Raw genomic sequence first — 27,730 nt, forward strand, 5'->3', positions numbered from 1 at the left:
GAAGAAGAACCCGATGAGGATGACGCATATCAAGTGCTATCTACTCTCAAGCGGATAACGGCTTTCCACAAGTATGTTTTCTCCACTGCACACCTTTACTCACTTCTAAAGCATAAGTCACAAATAATCTGTGTGTAAACAAAGCACAAATGACTGGTTACTCTTCACCCTGGAAATTAACCGCCTTCACTCATCACTGTGTTTTAGTGACTAGTGGGACATGCAAACATTCTGTGCCTTCCTGCCCTAACTGGGCTCTGATTACTGGGCAAATCAAGCGCTGGTTCCTGCATGTCTCAGGTTTACCAAAATATATTCTCTCCTAGGCTGTATTGACTGGCTGAATGCTGTAAGGAAAGCCTCGCCAGCTCAGTATCATGTGCACGGATCACACGCTCTGTGTGCAGCAATGGAAGACAGTAAGGCATCCAGCTCCAGCCATCCAGTAACATCCCGTTATGAGTTTATTCAACAATCCACAGCAGATCAAAAAAACAAAACACTTGTACAATAAAAAGAAAACTGGTCCGAAAACCATCAGGTTTTTTTTTAAAAGAGTGTCCGTCTGTGGATTATTAAAAAAAAACCCAAAAACAACAATATTAGAATTTTACTGCATTGTTGGAGCTGGCTGAATTCATCACGGGGTTTTCACGAGTTTTCGTGTGAAGCACATTGACAGGCCAAAGTTGGGCCACCCAGAAAGTTTGCAACATTTTAGTGGTATTTTAGCTGTTTTGCTGTCTCATCACAATATGTAGTAGGTGTAATATTATTATTAGCAAATACCTCCAATTATAAATGTATAGTTCTCCTGATTAGCTATGTCCCTTACCTTGTGTGCAGGGCAGTATAGGTGTCCATGGTCCACGCATATAGTGACAATTAGTTGCTCGTGGGTATAACCATGGATACCTAAACTACTGTAATGCTCTGCACGTGATGTTAAAGACTTGGCTAATCAGGAGAACTATACTACATTACTAATTAGAGGAATCTATTATTATTATTATTATTATTAATAATAATAATAATAATAATAATAATATAATATATTACTACATCTACTACATACTGGGATAGGATCTTGGAGATGGGAATACTCCTTATCAACATCCACCTTGCATGTAGGGCACAAGTTGGTATCTGGTATATGGATCGAGCTCACGGGCTGAGCTTGTCCCAAACCCCGCAGTCATGGCGGAGTGTTACAGCCAGAACCTGTCTCTAACAATATTGGTGGAATCGAAATAACCTGTTAAATGCCAATGTCCAGCTCTGACAGCGGCATTAAGAGTGCCCTGGCATAGGGGGACACAATTGTGCTCCCATGACATGACCACGAGTCGCTGATGTGTTATGACAGCCGGGGGTCTGTTGACCTCTGTGCTTGTCAGTACAGAGCCCCTTGAAACCCTGCCTGTGGCCGGACAAGAAACCATGATTTTTCCTATTTTCAGCAATACCGTGGTATTGCTGAATATAGCTCAAGCAATCAGACAATCTCATCTTTAAAAAAAAAAAAAAAAAAGGTAATAAATACACGTTATTGCCGTGTTAAGAATTGTCCAATCTATCAAAATATAAACAACTAGAAGGTGGCCCGATTCTACGCATCGGGTATTCTAGAATTTACGTATTGTGTAGTTCATGTATGATTTTTGTTATAGATATAGATATATATAGATGTTGTTGTGTGTAGTTACCAAGTGTTTGTGTAGGGCGCTGTACATGTTCTGGGTGTTGTCTGGGTGTGGCGGGGGGTGAGAGCCGTGTTGTATGTGTGTTGCGTTGTTTGTGGAGCGCTGTGTGTCTGTCGCGGTGTGTGTGTGTGTGTGTGTGTGTGTGTGTGTGTGTTGCGCGGTTTGTGTGGGTGTGGTGTGTTTTGGGGGGGAGGTATGTTTTGTGCAATGTGTGTGTTGTGCGGTATGTGCGTATATTTATGTATGCCGCGGTGTTTGTGTGTTGGGTGTTGTGTGTGTGCAGCGTTGTCTGTGTGTGTGGGTGTCTGTGTATGGCGGTGTTTGTGGTTCCCTGTGTGTGTTGGGGGGAGGTGTGCACCTCCCATCGTGCTCCATCCCCCATGCTGCGCACCCCCCATCATGCCCCATCCCCTATGCTGCACATTCCCCATCGTGCTACATCCCCCATGCTGCGCACCCCCCATCGTGCTACATCCCCCATGCTGTGCACTCCCCATCGTGCTACATCCCCCATGCTGCGCACCCGCCATCGTGCTCCATCTGCCATGCTGCGCACTCCCCATCGTGCTACATCCCCCATGCTGCGCACTCCCCATCGTGCTACATCCCCCATGCTGCGCACTCCCCATCGTGCTACATCCCCCATGCTGCGCACTCCCCATCGTGCTACATCCCCCATGCTGCGCACTCCCCATCGTGCTACATTCCCCATGCTGCGCACTCCCCATCGTGCTACATCCCCCATGCTGCGCACTCCCCATCGTGCTACATCCCCCATGCTGCGCACTCCCCATCGTGCTACATCCCCCATGCTGCGCACTCCCCATCGTGCTACATCCCCCATGCTGCGCACTCCCCATCGTGCTACATCCCCCATGCTGCGCACTCCCCATCGTGCTACATCCCCCATGCTGCGCACTCCCCATCGTGCTACATCCCCCATGCTGCGCACTCCCCATCGTGCTACATCCCCCATGCTGCGCACTCCCCATCGTGCTACATCCCCCATGCTGCGCACTCCCCATCGTGCTACATCCCCCATGCTGCGCACCCCCCCCCATCGTGCTACATCCCCCATGCTGCGCACCCAATCGTGCTACATCCCCCATGCTGCGCACCCCCCATCGTGCTACATCCCCCATGCTGCGCACCCCCCATCGTGCTACATCCCCCATGCTGCGCACCCCCCATCGTGCTACATCCCCCATGCTATAATAGTTCTCCTATTATACTCAGAGAGGAGTATAATAGGAGGACTGTAATAGGAGGAGTAGTCCTGGGGGGAGAGGAGTATAATGCCGGCTCCCTGCACATGTGTACCGGGAGCCGGTGTACACTGGTAACTATGATACACATCGGGTAACCAAGGGACCTTAGTTACCCGATGTGTATAATGGTTACCAGCGTTCACGGGCTCCGTCAAGATCCCAGCATCGCAAGGTTATGTCTGGCGCTGCTGGGATCGTGACGGAGCCGGTGTACACTGGTAACTATGATACACATCGGGTAACCAAGGGACCTTAGTTACCCGACGTGTATAATGGTTACCAGCGTTCACGGGCTCCGTCAAGATCCCAGCATCGCAAGGTTATGTCTGGCGCTGCTGGGATCGTGACGGAGCCGGTGTAGAAGCAAGCGATATCCCAGGATGTTGTGAGTGTGTGGATGTGATGTGTGAGGTGTGTGTGAGAGTGAGTGTGATCTGATGTGTGTGTGTGTGTGTGTGTGTGTACTCACCTGGGAGTCGGAGCTCCGTGTCAGTTGGGCCAGAGCGAGCGTGCATTGCGTGAGGGGGGCGGGGCCTGCAGAGAGCCGGGGCGAGAGGCCAATCCGTGTGGGGGGGGGGGGGCGGGGCCATGGCGAGCCCAGCGGCCAATCAGCTTTGTGTCACCGTAAGGACACAATTTTGGAGCATGACAGACACAGACAGACAGACAGACAGACAGACGCAATTATATATATATAGATAACTCTCTTGTTAATCACCGTAAATGGAAACCATTCAAGAACCGCAAAAAACAAACCCTCATATACGTATGTGGACAGAAAAATAGTTATCGCTCTGGGAAGATGGGCAGGAAAAAACAGAAATTGTCCATTTTGGGAAGGGTTTAATTCCACTAGCAATGTGCGCAAATCCGTCACTGGGGGGTAACCTACTTGGCACTCGGCAGTTGTAAGATGTGCCTAATTTGTGCGCCTCTCGATAAATTAGCTGCTTTTCACTTCAGCGTTCCCTCTGTCAGGACCAGCGTACAAAATGCCAGTCTTAAAGGTGTTGTCCGTTCTATAGTCACTCTATATTCACAGGTCTGCAGTCACTTTGTGTCACTCTGTGACTGCAGACGTGTGAGTCCTCCTATCGCCCACACTGTGAGGGATCTTCGCTGTCACTTCACACATACCAGCGTCGCCCATTTTTCTCTTTTGATAGTACTGCATATTAAAGGTGGGTCTTTTTGGGGGTTTGAGGGTTTTATTATTAAAGTTTTGAAAACTTAGAGAAAAATATTGACAGAACTTCTTGTGCTTTTCAGTGCACACGATCTTTCCCGGTGGGACTTATTCAGCAGCAATTACAAGCTACTAAAAACTGGCATTGAAAACGGAGACATGCCGGAGCAGGTAAGTTTATTACACTTTTTGGTTATTTTTTTTCATGAAACGATTCTTCAGTACCATCATCATCTCCTCTTCTGTTGCAGATTGTCATCCACGCTTTACAGTGTACCCATTATGTCATTCTTTGGCAACTAGCAAAGATATCAGAGTCTGGCTCAACGAAGGTACGTCCTAATTTGTGTCCCCTCACCCCGGTCTATTTTTTCTTTGTCGCTCCATTGGGAGACCCAGAAAATTGGGTGTATAGCTTCTGCTTCCGGAGGCCACACAAAGTTATTACACTTTAAAAAGTGTAACCCCTCCCCTCTGCTATACACCCTCCCGTGCATCACGGGCCCATCAGTCTTATGCTTTGTGTTGAAGGAGGCACACATTCACGCAAGCTCCACATTTTAGTCAGCAGCAGCTGCTGACTTTATCGGATGGAAGACAAGAGGGCCCCAGGGCCCCCGGCATGCTCCCTTCTCGTCTTTGGTCGGCGGTGCTGTTAAGGTTGAGGTACCCATTGCGGGTACAAAGGCTGGAGCCACATGCCGTTATCCTTCCCCATCCCTTAGGGGCTCTGGGAGAAGTGGGATCCTAACCGGTCACCAGGCACTGGGACCGGGCTCCCTCCGCAGCCCCTGTGGGAACCTGACGGACAGGAGACTGGATGTCATCAGGGACAGGCCCTGCTTCTCTGAGGTACTCTGTGTCCCCTTGGGGACGGCGCATAGAGCGCCTGTGGATCGGACGCTGCAGCAGCTGCTCTGTGTTTGGGGTCGCCGGGACTACCGCGCCGACCGCGCCTGTTTGCCGGCCGCGCTTATAAATAGAGTCCCCGGCTTTTGCGGCCTAGTACCGCATATTCCCGCGCCCGGGCCTGCCAGTCAGGGGCACGGGCGGGACGCTAGACTGAACGTCAGCGGTGAGGGCTGGAGCATACTTAGTATCCTCCTCCCCCCTCACTGAGCACCGTGGGGCACCAGATTCCCGCACTTTCTGAGGCACGGCCACGGCTCCCTCCTCCTCTCAGAACGCTGGCAGCCATTGTTATCATCGCTGCTGCCGGAGGAGAACTTCACATAGAGCTCCACAACTCTGGGAGGCCCAGGCAGGGAATCTGGTGGACACACAACCGCTGAGCGCGGTCGGTAAGCCGCACCTGTTACAGGTGCTGGCCCCCCTGGGTGCCGCAGTGTATATATATATATATATATATATATCCATATTGGGTATACATTTGCTCTGCTCGGCTGCAGTATTTGCTTAGCTATATACCCTCACTGTTTGCTAAGAGGAGATAACAGCATGTCGTCTGCAAAAAGCAAGGGTGCCAAGGCACAGGCTTATTTTGCAACTTGTACCTCTTGTGCGGCTATGTTACCTGCAGGTTCCATCTACCCTCATTGTGTGCAATGCTCGGCCCCTGTGACACTCACTCAGCCGGAGCCTCAGGCACTGGTGGGACCCTCGGCTCAGGTAGAACCACCGGCTGCCACTGTCCAGGTGGCAGGGACAGAGTTTGCAGTGTTGGCTGAGAAACTTTCTGAGTCCCTTTCACAATCCATGGCTCAGTCTATGGACAAATGGTCTGCTAAGATACTTGAAGCTTTGCAGTCCAGACCGGTAACACAGGCCCCGGGCACTGTTGAATCATTGACCCCAGGCCCCCCTCGGTTGGAGCAGCAAACTGCTCCTGAGGTGACACATAGGTCCCACGGGGAGGACTCGGACCGCAGTCACAGACCGTCTAAGCGGGCTCGCTGGGGACCTTCATCCACTTCATCACGCTGCTCAGGGTCTCAGCATGAGGACTCCCTGGAGGATGAGGCGAAGGTTGCAGCTCAGGGCTCTGATCCTGAGGGTGCTCTCAATCTTGATACACCTGAAGGAGACGCCATTGTAAATTACCTTTTAGCGTCCATTAACCAGGTGCTAGAACTTCCTCCTCCAACTCCACCTGTTGAGGAGTCAGCTTCACAACAGGAGAAACACCAGTTTAGGTTTCCCAAACGTACAAGGAGTGCTTTTTTCGATCACTCTAACTTCAGGGATGCTGTCCGGAAGCACAGAGCATATCCGGACAAGCGCTTTACTAAGCGCCTTAATGACACACGTTACCCCTTCCCACCTGACGTAGTTAAGGGTTGGGCTCAGTGTCCCAAGGTGGATCCTCCAGTCTCTAGGCTGGCGGCTAGATCCGTGGTATCAGTGGCAGATGGCTCATCGCTCAAAGATGCCACTGACAGGCAAATAGAGCTCCTGATGAAATCCATCTATGAAGCCATAGGTGCGTCTTTTGCTCCAGCATTTGCAGCTGTGTGGGCGCTCCAAGCTATCTCAGCTTGTCTGTCTGAGATTAATGAGGTCACACGCACCGCTACTCCGCAGGTCGTGTCTTTGACTTCTCAGGCGTCGGCTTTTTCGTCCTACGCCATGAACGCTGTCCTCGACTCGGTGAGCCGTACAGCGGTAGCATCCGCCAATTCGGTGGCAGTCCGCAGGGCCATGTGGCTACGTGAATGGAAGGCAGACTCTGCTTCCAAGAAGTTCTTAACCGGTTTGCCATTTTCCGGCGACCGCTTGTTTGGCGAGCAATTGGACGAAATTATCAAGCAATCCAAGGGAAAGGACTCGTCCTTACCCCAGTCTAAACCGAACAGACCTCAGCAGCGAAAGATTCAACCGAGGTTTCAGTCCTTTCGGCCCTCAGCCAGGTCCCGTTCCTCCACGTCCAACAGGTCACAGAAGGGCCAGAGCAACTCTTCTGCATGGCGGTCTAAGTCACGTCCTAAAAAGACCGCCGGAGGATCCGCCCCCAAGGCGGCCTCCTCATGACTTTCGGTCTCCACAAACCGCATCCTCGGTCGGTGGCAGGCTCTTCCGCTTTTGCGACGCCTGGTGGCCACATGTCCAAGACCGATGGGTGAGAGACATTCTGTCTCACGGTTACAGGATAGAGCTCAGTTCTCGTCCTCCGACTCGTTTCTTCAGAACATCTCCGCCCCCCGAGCGAGCCGATGCACTTTTTCAGGCGGTAAACACTCTGAAGGCAGAAGGAGTGGTGATCCCCGTTCCACCTCAGGAACATGGTCACGGCTTCTACTCCAACTTGTTCGTGGTGCCAAAAAAGGACGGATCATTCCGTCCCGTTCTAGACCTCAAGCTGCTCAACAAGCATGTGAGCACCAGAAGGTTTCGGATGGAATCTCTCCGCTCAGTCATCGCCTCGATGTCACAAGGAGACTTCCTAGCATCAATCGACATCAAAGATGCTTATCTCCATGTGCCGATCGCTCCCGAGCATCACCGCTTTCTGCGTTTCGCCATCAAGGACGAACACCTTCAGTTCGTGGCGCTGCCATTCGGCCTGGCGACAGCCCCACGGGTCTTCACCAAGGTCATGGCAGCAGTGGTGGCGGTCCTACACTCTCAGGGCCACTCGGTGATCCCTTACTTAGACGATCTTCTAGTCAAGGCACCCTCCAGGGTGGCATGCCAACACAGCCTGACCGTCACTCTGGAGACTCTCCAGAGGTTCGGGTGGATCATCAATTTCCCAAAGTCAAATTTGACACCGACCCAATCGCTGACTTACCTCGGGATGGAGTTTCATACCCTTTCAGCGATAGTGAAGCTCCCGCTGGACAAACAGCGTTCACTACAGACAGGGGTGCAATCTCTTCTTCGGGGTCAGTCACACCCCTTGAGGCGCCTCATGCACTTCCTAGGGAAGATGGTGGCAGCAATGGAGGCAGTTCCTTTTGCACAGTTTCATCTGCGTCCACTTCAATGGGACATCCTCCGCAAATGGGACAAGAGGCCGACGTCCCTAGACAGGAACGTTTCGCTGTCACGGACAGCCAAGACCTCTCTTCAGTGGTGGCTTCTTCCCACTTCCTTGTCGAAAGGAAAATCCTTCTTGCCCCCATCCTGGGCTGTGGTCACGACGGACGCAAGTCTGTCAGGGTGGGGAGCGGTCTTCCTCCACCACAGGGCTCAGGGAACCTGGACTCCGACAGAGTCCTCCCTTCAGATCAACGTTCTGGAGATAAGGGCAGTGTATCTGGCCCTAAAGGCGTTCCAGCGGTGGCTGGAGGGCAGGCAGATCCGAATACAGTCGGACAACGGCACGGCGGTTGCGTACATCAACCACCAGGGCGGCACACGCAGTCGTCAAGCCTTCCGAGAAGTTCAGCGGATTCTGCTGTGGGCGGAAGCCACAGCCTCCACCATCTCCGCAGTTCACATCCCGGGCGTAGAAAACTGGGAAGCAGATTTTCTCAGTCGCCAGGGCATGGACGCAGGGGAATGGTCTCTTCACCCGGACGTGTTTCGGGAGATCTGTTGCCGCTGGGGAACGCCGGACGTCGATCTAATGGCGTCTCGGCACAACAACAAAGTCCCGGCATTCATGGCTCTGTCCAAAGATCACAGAGCTCTGGCGGCAGACGCGTTAGTTCAGGACTGGTCGCAGTTTCGACGGCCTTATGTATTTCCTCCTCTGGCACTGCTGCCCAGAGTATTACGCAAGATCAGGTCCGACTGCAGTCGCGCCATCCTCGTTGCTGCAGACTGGCCGAGGAGATCGTGGTACCCGGATCTGTGGCACCTCACGGTGGGTCAACCGTGGGCACTTGCTGTCTCAAGGGCCATTTTTCCATCTGAATTCTGCGGCCCTCAACCTGACTGTGTGGCCATTGAGTCCTGGCTCCTAGCGTCATCGGGGTTATCTCAAGATGTCATTGCCACCATGAGACAGGCCAGGAAACCAACGTCCGCCAAGATCTACCACAGGACTTGGAGGATCTTCTTATCCTGGTGCTCTGATCAGGGTTTCACTCCCTGGCCGTTTGCCTTGCCCACTTTTCTTTCTTTCCTTCAATCCGGAATGGACAAGGGCTTGTCTCTCGGCTCTCTCAAGGGACAAGTGTCGGCGCTTTCCGTGTTTTTTCAAAAGCGTCTAGCCAGGCTTCCGCAGGTCCGCACGTTCCTGCAGGGGGTTTGCCACATAGTTCCACCTTACAAGCGTCCGCTAGAACCCTGGGATCTTAACAGGGTGCTGACGGCTCTCCAGAAGCCACCTTTCGAGCCGATGCGGGATGTCTCTCTATCTCGCCTTTCGCAGAAGGTGGCCTTCCTAGTGGCAGTCACATCACTTCAGAGAGTGTCTGAGCTAGCAGCGCTGTCATGCAAAGCCCCCTTCCTGGTGTTTCACCAGGATAAGGTGGTTCTGCGTCCGGTCCCGGAATTTCTCCCTAAGGTGGTATCCCCGTTTCATCTCAATCAGGATATCTCCTTACCTTCTTATTGCCCTCATCCAGTTCACCAATGTGAAAAGGATTTGCACTTGTTAGATCTCGTGAGAGCACTCAGGCTCTACATTTCACGCACGGCGCCCCTGCGCCGTTCTGATGCGCTCTTTGTCCTTGTCGCTGGCCAGCGTAAGGGGTCGCAGGCTTCAAAGTCAACCTTGGCTAGGTGGATCAAGGAACCGATTCTTGAAGCCTACCGTTCGTCTGGGCTTCCGATTCCTTCAGGGCTGAAAGCCTATTCTACCAGAGCTGTAGGTGCGTCCTGGGCATTGCGGCACCAGGCTACGGCTCAGCAGGTGTGTCAGGCGGCTACCTGGTCGAGTCTGCACACTTTTACAAAACACTATCAGGTGCATGCCTATGCTTCGGCAGACGCCAGCCTAGGTAGGCGAGTCCTTCAGGCGGCAGTGGCCCACCTGTAAGAAGGGGCCGTTTTTTCGGCTCTTTTTTATCGAGGTATTCTTTACCCACCCAGGGATTGCTTTTGGACATCCCAATTGTCTGGGTCTCCCAATGGAGCGACAAAGAAGGGAATTTTGTTTACTTACCGTAAATTCCTTTTCTTCTAGCTCCTATTGGGAGACCCAGCTCCCGCCCCTGTTCCCTTCGGGCTGTTTTTCTTTTGTGTACACATGTTGTTCATGTTCAATTGTTCTTTGGTTCATGGTTTCAGTTCTCCGAACATCCTTCGGATTGAATTTACCTTAGACCAATTTATAAGTTTCCTCCTTCCTGCTTTGGCACCAAAACTGATGGGCCCGTGATGCACGGGAGGGTGTATAGCAGAGGGGAGGGGTTACACTTTTTAAAGTGTAATAACTTTGTGGCGCCTCCGGAGGCAGAAGCTATACACCCAATTGTCTGGGTCTCCCAATAGGAGCTAGAAGAAAAGGAATTTACGGTAAGTAAACAAAATTCCCTTCTTTATCTGTTTTCAGTTTTTTTTTATATTCTAACATCATGACTTTCTTTATAGGAGGAATTGATCACCTTAAAGAGACAAATGAGGGTATTTTGCCAAATATGTCAACATTACCTTACCAATGTGCACACTGCTGTAAAAGAACAGGTTTGTATTCATTGGAGAAAGATCTTCTGTAGGTCTCGTCATTAATTTCAATTTCTGTATAAAACTACAAGCCCCGGCCCCTTATGTTATGACTGTAAATAAATAATTTGTTCTCCAGCGGTTATTTTGCGTCTCCCTTTGATGTTCTACCTCGGTCAATTCTCCTTACATGCTGGACAAAAGGATAAAAAAGAAAGCGATATGAGTCACTTGGTCGCATCACAATGATACAAATAGTCCATACTAAGCTTTACTGCTAATTGCTGTGGGCAAAAACACATATTTCCAATAATCTGCTTAAATATAGGTTATCCTAGGATCATTTCATACACATCTAGTTCCTGTTTTAATGTATTTGTTTAGCGCACCATTGATTCTATTGGGCTGTACGTGGGAAAGGGGTTTACATATAAAATATATATATAAATTATATTGAATAAACTGTAACAGAGGAGAGAGGACCCTGCCCTTATATGAATGTTAAACATAATTTATTTTTTTTTCCTGGTTATTTAATTTACTTTTGTCAGCTGAATTTCACAGCACACAACCGCTACTTAATTCCATTTCTTTTAATACACACACACACATACCTACTTGCTTTGTGAATGTCTATATCTGTGTTTGAGCTTTGCTAGGATACATTAACATTAAAGAGTCTCTACCTTAGGCCTCTTTCACACGTCCGTGAAAATCACGTTCATTTTTCACGGACGTGTCGAAGGTGCGTATTGCCCTCTGTTAGCCATGTTTGACACGTGTGTTCTCCGTGTGTTCTCCGTGTGTTCTCCGTGATAACACACGGAGAACGGGAACTTTCTGCTCACCTGTCCCTGGCGTTGCTGTCCGTGGTGCTGATCTTCGGTCTCAGGTCCTGCCGACCCCTCTGCTGCTGCTGCTTCCGCCGCAGTGAAGTGAATATGCAATGAGCATAATGAGCGGCGGTTGGAAGCAAGTGACAGCAGCGGCAGAGACTGCAGGGCTGGAGAAGGTGAGTAAAGATTTGGGGTTTTTTTTTTCCCCACAGACACGTGTGTTTTCTCCGGTGCGTGTCACACGGAACACCTCCGTGTGGTTTGTATGCGGGCCGTGTGACACCCGTGATTCCGGAGAAAAACTGACATGTCTACGTGTGGAGCACACGGGCACACGTATGCTCCACACGTACATACGGTCCATGGCAGAATACGCACGTGAGCGCAGACCCATTGACTTTAATGGGTCTACGTGTGCCCGTGTCTCCGGTACGTGAGGAAACGGGCCAAACACATACCGGCGACACGGACGTGTGAAAGAGGCCTTAAAGGGAATCTACATACATAGTAAATGCCTGCTGACAAACTGATAACACCAGGATGTAGGGGCTGACAACCTGATTCCAGAGATGTCACTAGATGGTGTGTTGCTGTTGCAATAAAATCAGTGTTTTATCAGCAGGAGATTATCACTACAGGACTAGGTGTCTGGTGCATCCTAGTCAACCGCTCTGTATCTCCCCGCCCCACAGCACTGATTTTTAGCTTTCTGTCAGTGTACACAGGAAGCTGCCAATCAGTGGTGTAAGCAGGGTTATACAGAGCTCAGCCTTCAGATACCTTCTGGATCTGCAGCATAGAAAACTGATTTTCTTTTTCGCTCCTAATTGGGAGACCCAGACAATTGGGTGTATAGCTACTGCCTCCGGAGGCCGCACAAAGTACTACACTTAAAAGTGTAAGGCCCCTCCCCTTCTGGCTATACACCCTCCCGTGGGAGCACGGGTCCCTCAGTTTTTTGCTTTGTGCGAAGGAGGTCAGACACGCACGCATAGCTCCACTGTTTAGTCAGCAGCAGCTGCTGACTATGTCGGATGGAAGAAAAGAGGGCCCATACAGGGTCCCCAGCATGCTCCCTTCTCACCCCACTTTCTGTCGGCGGTGTTTGTTAAGGTTGAGGTACCCATTGCGGGTACGGAGGCTGGAGCCCACATGCTGATTCCTTCTCCATCCCCATTAGGGCTCTGGCTGAAGTGGGATTTTACCGGTCTCCAGGCACTGAGACCGTGCTCCATCTACAGCCCCTGGAGAAGCGCTGGATATGGAGCTGAGTATCGTCAGGGACAGGGCCCTGCTCCGTCAAGGTACTCTGTGTCCCCGTGCATACGCGCGCACACCGCAGCATTGCTGGGTGTGTTAGTGCGCCGGGGTCATCAGCGCTGCTGCGCTTGTGCCATTTCCTCACTACAGCTCAGCTGAGTGGGTAGACTAGGGCGAATGGTCGCGCCAGGCCGCTGGGGTCAGTCGCGCACTGCTGTGACTTGTGGTGCGCCGGGGACTTCCGCGCTGGCCGCGCATATATCACGGCCGCGCTTATTACTACAGTCCCCGGCTTTTGCGGCCTAGTTCGTCTCGTTCCCGCCTCCGCACCTGCCAGTCAGGAGGAGGGCGGGACGCCGTATAGAGCATCCGCGCTGAGGGCTGGAGTCTTTTTTACATACTCCAGCCCTCACACTAGGCACAGGGGGACGCAGTTTCCCGCACTTTTTTCTTCGGCGCTCTATTGGGAGACCCAGACGATTGGGTGTATAGCACTGCCTCCGGAGGTCACACAAAGCTATTACACTAAAAAGTGTAAGGCCCCTCCCCTTCTGGCTATACACCCCCAGTGGGATCACTGGCTCACCAGTTTTCGGCTTTGTGCGAAGGAGGTCAGACATCCACGCATAGCTCCACTGTTTGTAGTCAGCAGTAGCTGCTGACTAGATCGGATGGAAGAAAAGAGGGCCCATATGGGGCCCCCAGCATGCTCCCTTCTCACCCGCGGTGGTGCTTGTAAGGTTGAGGTACCTATTGCTGGTACGGAGGCTGGAGCCCACATGCTGTTTTCCTTCCACATCCCCTGGAGGGCTCTGTGGAAGTGGGATCTTACCGACCCCCAAGCCCTGGGGCCGGGCTCCATCCACAGACCCAGAGAACCTGCTGGATTTGGAGCGGGAGTGCCGTTCAGGGACAAGGCCCTGCAACTTTCAGGTACTCTGGGTCCCCGGCAGGCACGGACACTCGCAGGGCTTGCTGAGCGTTGTAGTGCGCCGGGGACAGTAGCGCTGGGGTTATGTCACTGCAGCTTTGCTGAGTGACGTTTTATGTTGGGAACTGCTTGGAGCGGCGGCGCAGCTGAGACTTGTAGTGCGCCGGGGACTTTGCGCCGACCGCGCTTTTACGGCGGCGGCGTTTCTAACTATAGCCCCCGGCTTCTGCGGCCTAGTGCCGCTTCGTTCCCGCCTGCACCCTGTCAATCAGGGTAGGGGAGAGACGCTGTGTTATCGGCAGCGCCGAGGGCTGGAGCCTCATTTACATGCTCCAACCCTCTCACTAGGCACAGGGGGAAGCAGGCTTCCCGCTCTTAGTCGGTGTACGCCCAGGGCCCGCCCCCCCTCTCCACAAGGACGCCGGCAGCCATTATACATGCGATCTGGCTGGGGAAAGGCAGCAGGCTCTGGGAGACCCAGACTAGAGGGATTTCTGGCGATCACACACCGCTCCTAAGCGGGTGGTAAGCAGCACAGTAGTGCTGGCCCCTCTAGTGCCTCAGTGATTTATTAGTGTACTTTTTTCTGGTACCATATATATATATATATATATATATATATATACATTATATAGTGCACTGTAAGGTCGCTTCTTGGCTGGACACCCTGTCAGCAACATGTCATCCGCAAAACGCAAGGCTGCCAAGGCACGGGCTGTGTACACTGTTTGTACTGCATGTGGGGCTGATCTACCGGCAGGCTCCAATGACCCACATTGTGTGCAATGCTCAGTCCCAGTGGCACTTCGTCAGCCAGAGCCTATTGTGGTGGTAGCCCAGGCAGAGCCGCCTGTGATCCCTGCCCCGGTGACGGGGACAGACTTTGCTGTGTTTGCTGATAAAATGTCCGTTATTATGGCAAAAATCCTGGAGACCTTGCAGGCCAGGCCAGTTCCTCAGACCATGGACACGGCTGTGTCTCTGCTCTCCGGTCCCCCTCAGTTGGATTTAATCCGTACTTTAAGGGGGTCTCAAGCTTCACAAGCTGAAGTCTCTGACTCAGATGACAGTCCCAGGCAGCCTAAGCGAGGCCGCTGGGCAAGACCCTCGACGTCATCACACTGCTCAGGGTCTCAGCGAGACGAGTCTCCCTGTGATGAGACTGAGGACGGGGATCAGGATTCTGATCCTGAGGCCCCCTTTAATCTGGATGCACCTGATGGTGACGCCATGGTTAATGACCTTATAGCGGCTATCAATAGATTGTTGGATATTTCTCCCCCAGCTCCTTCAGCAGAGGAGGCAGCTGCACAGCAGGAGAAGTTCCATTTCCTGTATCCCAAGCGTAAATTAAGTGCTTTTTTGGACCACTCTGACTTCAGAGAATCAATCCAGAAGCACGACGCTCATCCAGACAAGCGTTTCTCTAAACGTTCTAAGGATATCCGTTATCCTTTTTCCCCTGAAGTGGCCAAACGCTGGACCCAGTGTCCAAAGGTGGATCCACCAATTTCCAAGCTTGCGGCTAGATCCATAGTCGCAGTAGAGGATGGCGCTTCACTTAAAGATGCTAACGACAGACAGATGGACCTTTGGTTGAAATCTGTCTATGAAGCTATCGGCGCGTCGTTTGCTCCAGCATTCGCGGCCGTGTGGGCACTCCAAGCTATTTCAGCTGGTTTAGCACAGGTGGATGCTATCATGCATCCAGCAGTACCGCAGGTAGCGTCCCTAACTTCGCAAATGTCTGCGTTTGCGACCTATGCTATCAATGCTGTCCTAGAATCTACGAGCCGTACCTCTATGGCGGCCGCCAATTCGGTGGTTTTGCGCAGAGCCTTATGGTTAAAGGACTGGGAAGCAGACGCTGGTTCCAAAAAATGCTTAACCAGCCTGCCATTATCTAGAGACAGACTGTTTGGTGAGCCATTGGCTGAAATCATAAAACAGTCTAAGGGTAAGGACTCTTCCTTGCCACAGCCCAGAGCAAGTAAACCTCAACAGAAAAAGTGGCAGTCGAGGTTTCGGTCCTTTCGAGGTTCGGGCAAGGCCCAATTCTCCTCGTCCAGAGGGACTCAGAAAGGACAAGGGAGCTCAGATTCCTGGCGGGCTCACTCACGCCCCAGGAAGGCAAATGGAGGAACCACTTCCAAGGCGGCTACCTCTTGACTTTCGGCCTCCTCCCTCCGCATCCTCGGTCGGTGGCAGGCTCTCCCGTTTTTGCGACATTTGGCTGTCACAGGTCAAAGACCGGTGGGTAACAGACATTTTGTCTCGCGGGTACAGAATCGAGTTCAGTTCTCGACCCCCACTTCGGTTCTTCAGAACCTCCCCACATCCCAACCGAGCAGATGCCCTGCTGCAGGCGGTGGACTCTCTAAGAGCAGAAGGAGTCGTGATCCCTGTCCCCCCTCAGGAACGGGGGCGAGGATTTTACTCCAATCTCTTTGTGGTTCCAAAAAAGGACGGCTCATTCCGTCCTGTTCTGGACCTAAAACTGCTCAACAGGCATGTGAACGCCAGGCGGTTCAGGATGGAATCCCTCCGCTCAGTCATTGCCTCAATGTCCCAAGGAGATTTTCTGGCATCAATAGACATCAAAGATGCTTATCTCCACGTGCCGATTGCTACGGAGCACCAACGCTTTCTGCGCTTCGTGATAGGAGACGACCATCTTCAGTTCGTGGCTCTGCCATTTCGTCTGGCGACAGCCCCTCGGGTGTTCACCAAGATCATGGCAGCAGTGGTAGCAGTCTTGCACTCTCACGGACACTCTGTGATCCCTTATTTGGACGACCTGCTGGTCAAGGCACCCTCTCAAGAGGCATGCCAACTCAGCCTGAATTTTGCACTGGAGACTCTCCAGGCGTTCGGGTGGATCATCAACTTCCCAAAGTCAAATCTGTCACCGACCCAATCACTAACGTATCTTGGCATGGAGTTTCATACTCGCTCAGCGATAGTGAAGCTTCCGCTGGACAAGCAGCGGTCACTACAGACTGGGGTGCAGGCTCTCCTTCAAAGTCAGTCGCACTCCTTAAGACGCCTCATGCACTTCCTCGGGAAGATGGTGGCAGCAATGGAGGCGGTTCCGTTTGCGCAGTTTCATCTGCGTCCTCTTCAATGGGACATTCTCCGCCAATGGGACGGGAAGTCAACATCCCTGGACAGGAAAGTCTCCCTTTCCCAGACGGCCAAGGACTCCCTGCAGTGGTGGCTCCTTCCCACCTCATTATCACAGGGAAGATCCTTTCTACCCCCATCCTGGGCGGTGGTCACGACAGACGCGAGTCTGTCAGGGTGGGGAGCAGTGTTTCTCCACCACAGGGCTCAGGGTACGTGGACTCAGCAGGAGTCCATCCTTCAAATCAATGTTCTGGAAATCAGAGCAGTTTTTCTTGCCCTACTAGCCTTCCAACAGTGGCTGGAAGGGAAGCAGATCCGAATTCAATCGGACAACTCCACAGCGGTGGCATACATCAACCACCAAGGGGGGACACGCAGTCGGCAAGCCTTCCAGGAAGTCCGGCGGATTCTGATGTGGGTGGAAGCCACGGCCTCCACCATATCCGCAGTTCACATCCCCGGCGTGGAAAACTGGGAAGCAGACTTCCTCAGTCGCCAGGGCATGGACGCAGGGGAATGGTCCCTTCACCCGGACGTGTTTCAGGAAATCTGTCGCAGATGGGGAAGGCCGGACGTCGATCTAATGGCGTCCAGGCACAACAACAAGGTCCCAACCTTCATGGCACGGTCTCGCGATCAAAGAGCTCTAGCAGCGGACGCCCTAGTGCAGGATTGGTCGCAGTTCCGGCTCCCTTATGTGTTTCCACCTCTGGCACTCTTGCCCAGGGTGCTACGCAAGATCAGATCCGACTGCAGCCGCGTCATACTCGTCGCTCCAGACTGGCCGAGGAGGGCGTGGTATCCGGATCTGTGGCATCTCACGGTCGGCCAACCGTGGGCACTACCAGACCGACCAGACTTACTGTCCCAAGGGCCGTTTTTCCATCGGAATTCTGCGGCCCTGAACCTGACTGTGTGGCCATTGAGTCCTGGATCCTAGCGTCTTCAGGCTTATCCCAAGGGGTCGTTGCCACCATGAGACAGGCTAGGAAGCCCACGTCGGCTAAGATCTACCACAGAACGTGGAGGATATTCTTATCCTGGTGCTCTGCTCAGGGAGTCCCTCCCTGGCCATTTGCATTACCTACCCTTCTTTCTTTCCTGCAATCAGGATTAGAAAAAGGTTTGTCGCTCGGCTCCCTTAAAGGACAAGTCTCGGCGCTATCCGTCTTTTTTCAGAAGCGTCTAGCTCGACTCGCTAAGGTGCGCACGTTCCTACAGGGGGTTTGCCATATTGTTCCCCCGTACAAGCGGCCGTTAGATCCATGGGATCTGAACAGGGTACTAGTTGCCCTCCAGAAGCCGCCCTTCGAGCCTCTGAGGGAGGTTTCACTTTCTAGACTTTCACAGAAAGTGGCTTTTCTGGTAGCGATCACATCTCTTCGGAGAGTGTCTGAGCTAGCAGCCCTGTCTTCCAAGACTCCCTTCCTGGTCTTCCACCAGGACAAGGTAGTGCTGCGCCCCATTCAGGAGTTTCTCCCGAAGGTGGTATCCTCCTTTCATCTTAATCAGGATATCTCTTTGCCTTCGTTTTGTACTCATGCTGTTCATCGGTATGAGAAGGATTTACATTTGTTAGATCTGGTGAGAGCACTCAGAATCTACATCTCCCGCACGGCGCCACTGCGCCGTTCGGATGCACTCTTTGTCCTTGTCGCTGGCAAGCGCAAGGGGTCGCAGGCTTCTAAGGCCACCCTGGCTCGATGGATCAAAGAACCAATTTTTGAAGCCTACCGTTCTGCTGGGCTTCCGGTTCCATCAGGGCTGAAGGCCCATTCTACCAGAGCCGTGGGTGCATCCTGGGCATTACGACACCAGGCTACGGCTCAACAGGTGTGCCAGGCAGCTACCTGGTCGAGTCTGCACACTTTCACCAAACATTATCAGGTGCATACCTATGCTTCGGCGGACGCCGGCCTAGGTAGAAGAGTCCTGCAGGCGGCAGTTGCCTCCCCATAGGGGAGGGCTGTCTTGCAGCTCTAACATGAGGTATTTCTTTACCCACCCAGGGACAGCTTTTGGACGTCCCAATCGTCTGGGTCTCCCAATAGAGCGCCGAAGAAGAAGGGAATTTTGTTACTTACCGTAAATTCCTTTTCTTCTAGCTCTTATTGGGAGACCCAGCACCCGCCCTGTTGTCCTTCGGGATTTTTGGTTTGTTTGCGGGTACACATGTTGTTCATGTTGAACAGTTTTCAGTTCTCCGATGTTACTCGGAGAGAATTTGTTTAAACCAGTTATTGGCTTTCCTCCTTCTTGCTTTTGCACTAAAACTGGTGAGCCAGTGATCCCACTGGGGGTGTATAGCCAGAAGGGGAGGGGCCTTACACTTTTTAGTGTAATAGCTTTGTGTGACCTCCGGAGGCAGTGCTATACACCCAATCGTCTGGGTCTCCCAATAAGAGCTAGAAGAAAAGGAATTTACGGTAAGTAACAAAATTCCCTTCGTTTGGGCACGCCCACGGTCCACCCCTCTGCACACAACGCCGGCAGCCATTCCTGCCTGCACGCTGAGCTGCAGAGGGAAGACAGGGAGACCCAGACACGGGATTCTGAGGCCTCATACCCGCTGTTCAGCGGGCGGTAAGCAGCCCTCAAGGGCTCACCCCCACTTGTGCCGTTTGTGTACTTAGTATTTTGTATTGTAAATACTTTGCACTGTGCGGTCGCTGGTGTTTTCTCGGCTATATACTCTCCTAGATTACAAGGAGGCTACAGCATGTCGTCCGCAAAACGCAAGGGTGCCAAGGCACAGACGTTATATACTGCCTGTACCGCATGTGGGGCTGTTCTACCGGCAGGTTCCGCTAACCCCCATTGTGTGCAGTGATCGGCCCCTGTGACACTTACACAGCCGGGGCCTCTGCTAGACGTGACCCAGGGGGTTCCACCTGTGAATGCTGTCCAGGTGACAGGAACAGAGTTTGCAGCTTTTGCTGACAGATTGTCTATGACTATGTCTAAAATTCTTGAAACATTACAGTCTAGACCAGTTACTCAGACCCTGGACACGGTTGAATCATTGCTCCCTGGTCCCCCTCAGCTGGAACACTTTCGTGCTCCAGAGGTGTCACACGCACCCCAGGGTGACGACTCTGACTCGGACGACAGTCCCAGACAACCTAAACGGGCTCGCTATGAGGGGCCCTCAACTTCGTCTCACTGGTCAGGATCCCAGCGAGATGAATCTATGTGTGATGAGGCGGATGTATCTGATCAGGATTCTGATCCTGGGACCGCTCTCAATCTGGATACACCGGATGGTGACGCCATAGTGAATGATCTTATAGCGTCCATCAATAAAATGTTAGATATTTCTCCGCCAGCTCCTTCTGCGGAGGAGTCAGCTTCACAGCAGGAGAAATTCCATTTCAGGTATCCCAAGCGTAAATTAAGCTCTTTTCTGGACCACGCTGACTTTAGAGACGCAATCCAGAAACACCACGCTTATCCTGATAAGCGGTTTTCCAAAAGGCTTAAAGATACACGCTATCCTTTCCCCCCTGACGTTGTCAAGGGCTGGACCCAGTGTCCCAAGGTGGATCCTCCAATCTCCAGGCTTGCGGCTAGATCCTTAGTTGCAGTAGAAGATGGAGCGGCACTTAAAGATGCCACTGATAGACAGATGGAACTCTGGTTGAAATCCATCTATGAAGCTATTGGAGCGTCGTTGGCGCCAGCATTCGCAGCCGTATGGGCACTCCAAGCTATTTCAGCTGGGCTTACGCAAGTCGACTCAGTCACACGTACATCTGCTCCGCAGGTGGCACCATTGACCTCTCAGATGTCTGCATTCGCGTCTTACGCGATTAATGCTGTCCTGGACTCTACGAGCCGTACGGCGGTGGCGTCAGCCAACTCCGTGGTTTTACGCAGAGCCCTGTGGTTGAGAGAATGGAAGGCAGATTCTGCTTCCAAGAAGTGCTTAACCAGCTTGCCTTTTTCTCGTGACCGACTGTTTGGTGAGCGTTTGGATGAAATCATTAAACACTCCAAGGGTAAGGATTCATCCTTACCTCAACCCAGACAAAACAAACCCCAACAAAGGAGGGGTCAGTCTAGTTTTCGGTCCTTTCGAGGCTCAGGTAGGTCCCAATTCTCCTCGTCCAAGAGGACCCAAAAGGATCAGAGAGGCTCAGATTCTTGGCGGACTCAATCACGCCCAAAAAAGCCAGCAGGAAGAACCGTTACCAAGACGGCTTCCTCATGACTCTCAGTCTCCTCTTTCCGCATCCTCGGTCGGTGGCAGGCTCTCCCGCTTTGGCGACATTTGGCTGTCACAGGTCAAAGACCGTTGGGTGAGGGACATTCTGTCTCACGGGTACAGGATAGAGTTCAGCTCTCGTCCTCCAACTCGTTTCTTCAGAACTTCTCCACCGCCCGACCGGGCCGATGCTCTGCTGCAGGCGGTAGCCGCTCTAAAGGCGGAATGTGTGGTGACTTCTGTTCCTCTTCAAGAACAAAGTCACGGTTTTTACTCCAATTTGTTTGTGGTACCAAAAAAGGACGGATCGTTTCGCCCCGTCCTGGATCTAAAGTTGCTCAACAAACACGTAAAAACCAGGAGATTCCGGATGGAATCTCTCCGCTGCGTCATCGCCTCAATGTCTCAAGGAGATTTCCTAGCATCAATAGACATCAAAGATGCTTATCTCCACGTGCCGATTGCGCCAGAGCATCAGCGTTTTCTACGCTTCGTTATAGGAAGCGAACACCTGCAGTTCGTAGCGCTACCTTTCGGGCTGGCAACAGCCCCTCGGGTCTTCACCAAGGTCATGGCAGCAGTAGTAGCAGTCCTGCACTCGCAGGGTCACTCTGTGATCCCGTATCTGGACGATCTGATAAAGGCACCCTCTCAAGAGGCATGCCAACACAGTCTGAACGTGGCACTGAAGACTCTCCAGAGGTTCGGGTGGATTATCAACTTTTCAAAGTCAAATCTAACCCCGACCCAATCACTAACATATCTTGGCATGGAGTTTCATACTCTCTCAGCGATAGTGAAACTTCCACTGGACAAGCAGTGCTCGCTGCAGACAGGGGTGCAATCTCTCCTTCAGGGCCAGTCGCACTCCTTGAGGCGCCTCATGCATTTCCTAGGGAAAATGGTGGCAGCAATGGAAGCAGTCCCTTTCGCGCAGTTTCATCTGCGCCCCCTACAATGGGACATTCTCCGCCAATGGGACGGGAAGTCGACGTCCCTCGACAGAGACGTCTCCCTCTCTCAGACAGCCAAGGACTCTCTCCGGTGGTGGCTTCTTCCCACCTCATTGTCAACAGGAAGGTCGTTTCTACCCCCATCCTGGGCGGTGGTCACGACAGATGCGAGCCTATCAGGGTGGGGAGCAGTGTTTCTTCACCACAGGGCTCAGGGTACGTGGACTCAGAAAGAGTCCACCCTTCAGATCAATGTTCTGGAAATCAGAGCAGTCTATCTTGCCCTGCGAGCCTTCCAACAGTGGCTGGAAGGCAAGCAGATCCGGATTCAGTCGGACAATTCCACAGCGGTGGCGTACATCAACCACCAAGGGGGAACACGCAGTCGGCAAGCCTTCCAAGAAGTCCGGCGGATTCTAACGTGGGTGGAGAACACAGCATCCACCATATCCGCAGTTCACATCCCAGGCGTGGAAAACTGGGAAGCAGACTTCCTCAGTCGCCAGGGCATGGACGCAGGGGAATGGTCCCTCCACTCGGACGTGTTTCAGGAGATCTGTCGCCGCTGGGGGACGCCGGACGTCGACCTGATGGCGTCACGGCACAACAACAAAGCTCCGGTTTTCATGGCACGGTCTCACGATCACCGAGCTCTGGCGGCAGACGCCCTAGTTCAAGATTGGTCGCAGTTCCGGCTACCTTATGTTTTCCCACCTCTGGCATTGTTGCCCAGAGTGCTCCGCAAAATCAGGTCCGACTGCCGCCGCGCCATTCTCGTCGCTCCAGACTGGCCAAGGAGGTCGTGGTACCCGGATCTGTGGCATCTCACGGTAGGCCAACCGTGGGCGCTACCAGACCGTCCAGACTTGCTGTCTCAAGGGCCGTTTTTCCATCTGAATTCTGCGGCCCTGAACCTGACTGTGTGGCCATTGAGTCCTGGATCCTAAGGACCTCGGGTTTATCTCATGAAGTTGTTGCCACCATGAGACAGGCTAGGAAACCATCCTCCGCCAAAATCTACCACAGGACGTGGAAGATATTCCTATCGTGGTGCTCTGCTCAGGGAATTTCTCCCTGGCCATTTGCATTGCCTATTTTTCTTTCCTTCCTGCAGTCTGGGTTGGAAAAAGGTTTGTCGCTTAGCTCTCTTAAAGGTCAAGTCTCCGCGCTATCCGTATTTTTTCAGAAACGCCTAGCGCGACTTCCTAAAGTACGCACGTTCATGCAAGGGGTTTGTCATATTGTCCCCCCTTACAAGCGGCCATTGGAACCCTGGGATCTGAACAAGGTTCTAATTGCTCTCCAGAAGCCGCCTTTCGAGCCTATGAAAGAGATTTCCTTTTCTCGGCTTTCTCAGAAAGTGGCGTTTCTAGTGGCGGTCACGTCTCTTCGGAGAGTGTCAGAGCTGGCGGCGTTATCTTGCAAATCTCCCTTCCTGGTGTTTCACCAAGACAAGGTGGTTCTGCGTCCAATTCCAGAATTTCTTCCCAAGGTGGTATCTTCCTTTCATCTCAATCAGGATATCACTTTACCATCTTTGTGTCCGCATCCAGTTCACCAATTTGAAAAAGGTTTACATCTGTTGGACCTGGTGAGGGCACTCAGGATCTACATTTCCCGCACGGCGCCTCTGCGCCGTTCGGATGCACTCTTTATCCTAGTCGCTGGTCAGCATAAAGGGTCGCAGGCTTCCAAATCCACCCTGGCGCGGTGGATCAAGGAACCAATTCTTCACGCCTACCGTTCTGCTGGGCTTCCGATTCCTTCTGGACTGAAGGCCCATTCTACCAGAGCCGTAGGTGCGTCCTGGGCATTACGGCATCAGGCTACGGCTCAGCAGGTGTGCCAGGCGGCTACCTGGTCGAGTCTGCACACTTTTACCAAGCATTATCAGGTGCATACCTACGCTTCGGCAGATGCCAGCCTAGGTAGACAAGTCCTTCAGGCGGCGGTAGCCCACCTGTAAGAAACGGCTGCTTGACAGCCCTATCATGAGGTATTCTTTTACCCACCCAGGGACTGCTTTTGGACGTCCCAATTGTCTGGGTCTCCCAATTAGGAGCGAAAAAGAAGGGAATTTTGTTTACTTACCGTAAATTCCTTTTCTTCTAGCTCCAATTGGGAGACCCAGCACCCGCCCTGTTTTTCTTAGGGTTTTGTGTTTCGGGTGCACATGTTGTTCATGTTGATAAGTTCTGTTCTCCGATATTGTCTATCGGATTGAATTTGGTTTTTGAAACAGTTATTGGCTTTCCTCCTTCTTGCTTTTGCACTAAAACTGAGGGACCCGTGCTCCCACGGGAGGGTGTATAGCCAGAAGGGGAGGGGCCTTACACTTTTAAGTGTAGTACTTTGTGCGGCCTCCGGAGGCAGTAGCTATACACCCAATTGTCTGGGTCTCCCAATTGGAGCTAGAAGAAAAGGAATTTACGGTAAGTAAACAAAATTCCCTTCTTTATCTAAATGACAGCAAGCAGCCCAGCAACTGACACATCGCCGGAATCGGGATTTCTTTCCCTTCACCATGCTGCTGTCAGATTACATAGTAGACTGGTGACAGATTTCCTTTAAACATGCGTCCAAAATGAATTTGTTTACTTGCAATTTTAAAAATGAAGTCTGGCATTGCTTGTCTTCATTGCTACTTATTCACTATCTGTTTATTGCTCCTATGAGTAAACGGTCAGACCTTTCTTGTTGGTTTGGTTGCTAGGAGCACGGATCCATAATTGTATTATGATGTCCTTTGCTTAACCCCTTAACGACCGCGGGCAGTAAAATTACATCCTATCAGTCATAATGTTACTGCCCGCGGTCTGCCACCGGCAGCATGCTGCGATCGACGCACATCTCAGCTGATTTTCACAGCTGAGATGTGTGCCTGCTAGGCACGAGCACAATCGTTATCTGCTCGTGCCGTTTAACCCCTTAAATGGCACTGTCAATATGTGACAGTGCTATTATAAGCGTGATCACGGTAAACTTTTACTTACTGCCCGATACTGGAAGTCACGTGACGCGATCACGTGACTTCCGGTAGTTGTCATGGTAGCACAGGGTCATGTGATGACTCCTGTACTACACATGAATTGCTTTCACTTTCGCTGTGCCCACAGCACAGTGAAAAAGAAAGTTAGCGTTTCTGCTGTTTACAGCTGTGTAGCTGTGATCAGCAGATAGTGCAGAGCGATCGGACTGCTGATCTCTATAGCCCCCTAGGGGGACTAGTAAAATAAAAAAAAGTTAAAAAAAAGTTTTAAAAAATAAACAAAAAACCTAAAAGTTCAAATCACCCCCCATTCGCCCCATTGAAAATTAAAGGGTTAAAAAAATAAAAAATATACACACATTTGGTATCGCCGCTTTCAGAAAGGCCCGATCTATCAAAATATAAAATCAATTCATCTGATCAGTATACGGTGTAGCGGCAAAAAAAATTCCAAACGCCAAAACGACGTTTTTTTTGTCGCCACAACTTTTGCGCAAAATGCAATAAGAGGCGATCAAAACGTAGCATCTGCACAAAAATGGTACCGTTAAAAACGTCAGCTCGAGACGCAAAAAATAAGCAGTCACTGAGCCATAGATCCCAAAAAATGAGAACGCTACGGGTCACGGAATATGGCGTAAAACGTGCGCCACTTTTTTCGGACAAACTTCCGATTTTTGTTTTTAACCCCTTATATAAAAGTAAACCTATACCTGTTTGGTGTCTACGAACTCGCACTGACCTGAGGCATCACACCCACATCAGTTTTACCATATAGGGAACACTGTGAATAAAATGTCTCAAAAACAATAGTGCTATTGCACTTTTCTTCAGCGCTCTATTGGGAGACCCAGACGATTGGGGTATAGCTACTGCCCTCCGGAGGCCACACAAAGCACTACACTAAAAAGTGCAAGGCCCCTCCCCCTCTGGCTATACCCCCCCGTGGTATCACGGGTTCTCCAGTTTTAGCTTTGTGTGCGAAGGAGGTCAGACATCCACGCATAGCTCCACAGATTTTAGTCAGCAGTAGCTGCTGACTATTTCGGATGGAAGAAAAGAGGGCCCATATAGGGCCCCCAGCATGCTCCCTTCTCACCCCTGGATGGTGTTGTAAGGTTGAGGTACCTATTGCTGGTACGGAGGCTGGAGCCCACATGCTGCTTTCCTTCCACATCCCCCTGAGGGGCTCTGAGGAAGTGGGATCCTGCCGGCCTCAAAGCTCTGACGCCGGGCTCCATCCACAGACCCATTTGAACCTGCTGGATACGGAGCTGGAGTACCGTTCAGGGACATGGCCCTGCACCATTACAGGTACTCTGTGTCCCCGTACACACAGGCACAGCACACTCCAGACTTGCTGGGTGTGCTAGTGCGCCGGGGACAGTAAAGGGTTACAGTCACTGCAGCTTTGCTGAGTGACTTTGTGTTTTGGGAACTACCGCGCCGGACGCTCCGGGAGCGGCGGCGCGGCTGGGACTTGTAGTTCGCCGGGGACTGGGCGCCGACCGCGCTTTTACGGCGGCGGCGCTTATAACTCCAGTCCCCGGCTTCTGCGGCCTAGTGCCGCTTCGTTCCCGCCCCCTCCCTGTCACTCAGGGAAGGGGACAGGCGCTGAGCAATCAGCAGCGCCGAGGGCTGGAGCCTTTTTACATGCTCCAGCCCTCTCACTGCACACTGTCGGACGCCGGATTCCCGCTCTGACTTGGGGGCACGCCCACGGCCCGCCCCTACTCACACGAGCTGGGGAAGAAGCCGGCAGCCATTACTGCAGAGATCGGACTTTCGGCACCAAGGCAGGACGGTGGCGATCATACACCCGCTTATAGGCGGGCGGTAAGAGGCACACATAGTGCTGACCACGATATAACTGCAGTGTATACATGTGTTGTTTTTAACTACATAGGTCGCTATATGCCCGCTTGGGGAGCGACACATCAGCAGCAGGAAAGCAGGTGTGCTAAGGCACAGGCTTTCTAGGCTGCTTGTTTTGCACGACTGAGGTGTTCATTTGTGTTTAGGCTGATATGCTATAACATTGCACTGTACAGTCGCTAGTCTTAGCTATATTCTTCTGGAATGGCTAGACTACAGCAGCAGAAAACCAGGGGTGCTGGGGCACAGGTTTTTTTCTATGCTGCTTGTATTGCATGGGCTGCAGTGTGCATTTGTACTTGTGCTTGTATGCTATACATTGCACTGTATGGTCACTCTTCTGGGCTATATTCCCCTAGATGACCAGTCTACAGCAGCAGAAGAGCAGAGGTGCCAGGGCACAGGCTTCTATGCTGCTTGTATTGCATGTGCTGCAGTGTTCTTTTGTACTTGTGCTTGTATGCTATACATTGCACTGTAGGGTCACTCTTCTGGGCTATATTCCCCTAGATGACTAGTCTACAGCAGCAGAAGAGCAGAGGTGCCAGGGCACAGGCTTCTATGCTGCTTGTATTGCTTGTGCTGCAGTGGTCATTTGTACTTTATGCCTGTATGCTATACATTGCAATGTACGGTCACCAATCCTGGCTATATACTTCTAGATAGCTAGTCGGCAGCGGCAAAAAAGCATCACAGATTTCAGTGCTGTTTTTACTACATGGGATGCTGTTCATGACACCGTCCCATTGTGTGCATGCTCCCCTGTAGCACGTCGTCTGCCGGGGTCTCTAGCACTTCGTCTGCCGGGGCTCTACTAGTTGTGGCCAAAGAAACCTCCTGTCAACCCTGTCCAAGGACAGGGACGGAGTAGTCATAATATAGAGAC

General features: G+C 51.9%; 1 protein-coding gene across 1 annotated transcript in view; it reads left to right on the top strand.

The window, feature by feature from the left end:
• Window positions 1-27,730, top strand: part of STAG2 (STAG2 cohesin complex component) — a 283,462-nt gene that overhangs the window by 215,597 nt on the left and 40,135 nt on the right. The window contains exons 21-24 of the mRNA XM_075323911.1: window positions 1-71; window positions 4,241-4,328; window positions 4,409-4,489; window positions 10,599-10,691. Of these exons, the coding sequence (XP_075180026.1) occupies window positions 1-71; window positions 4,241-4,328; window positions 4,409-4,489; window positions 10,599-10,691 (333 nt within the window). The remainder of the gene's footprint in view (window positions 72-4,240; window positions 4,329-4,408; window positions 4,490-10,598; window positions 10,692-27,730) is intronic.

This window comes from Anomaloglossus baeobatrachus, chromosome 9 (assembly GCF_048569485.1).
Source record: "Anomaloglossus baeobatrachus isolate aAnoBae1 chromosome 9, aAnoBae1.hap1, whole genome shotgun sequence".
NCBI lineage: Eukaryota > Metazoa > Chordata > Amphibia > Anura > Aromobatidae > Anomaloglossus > Anomaloglossus baeobatrachus.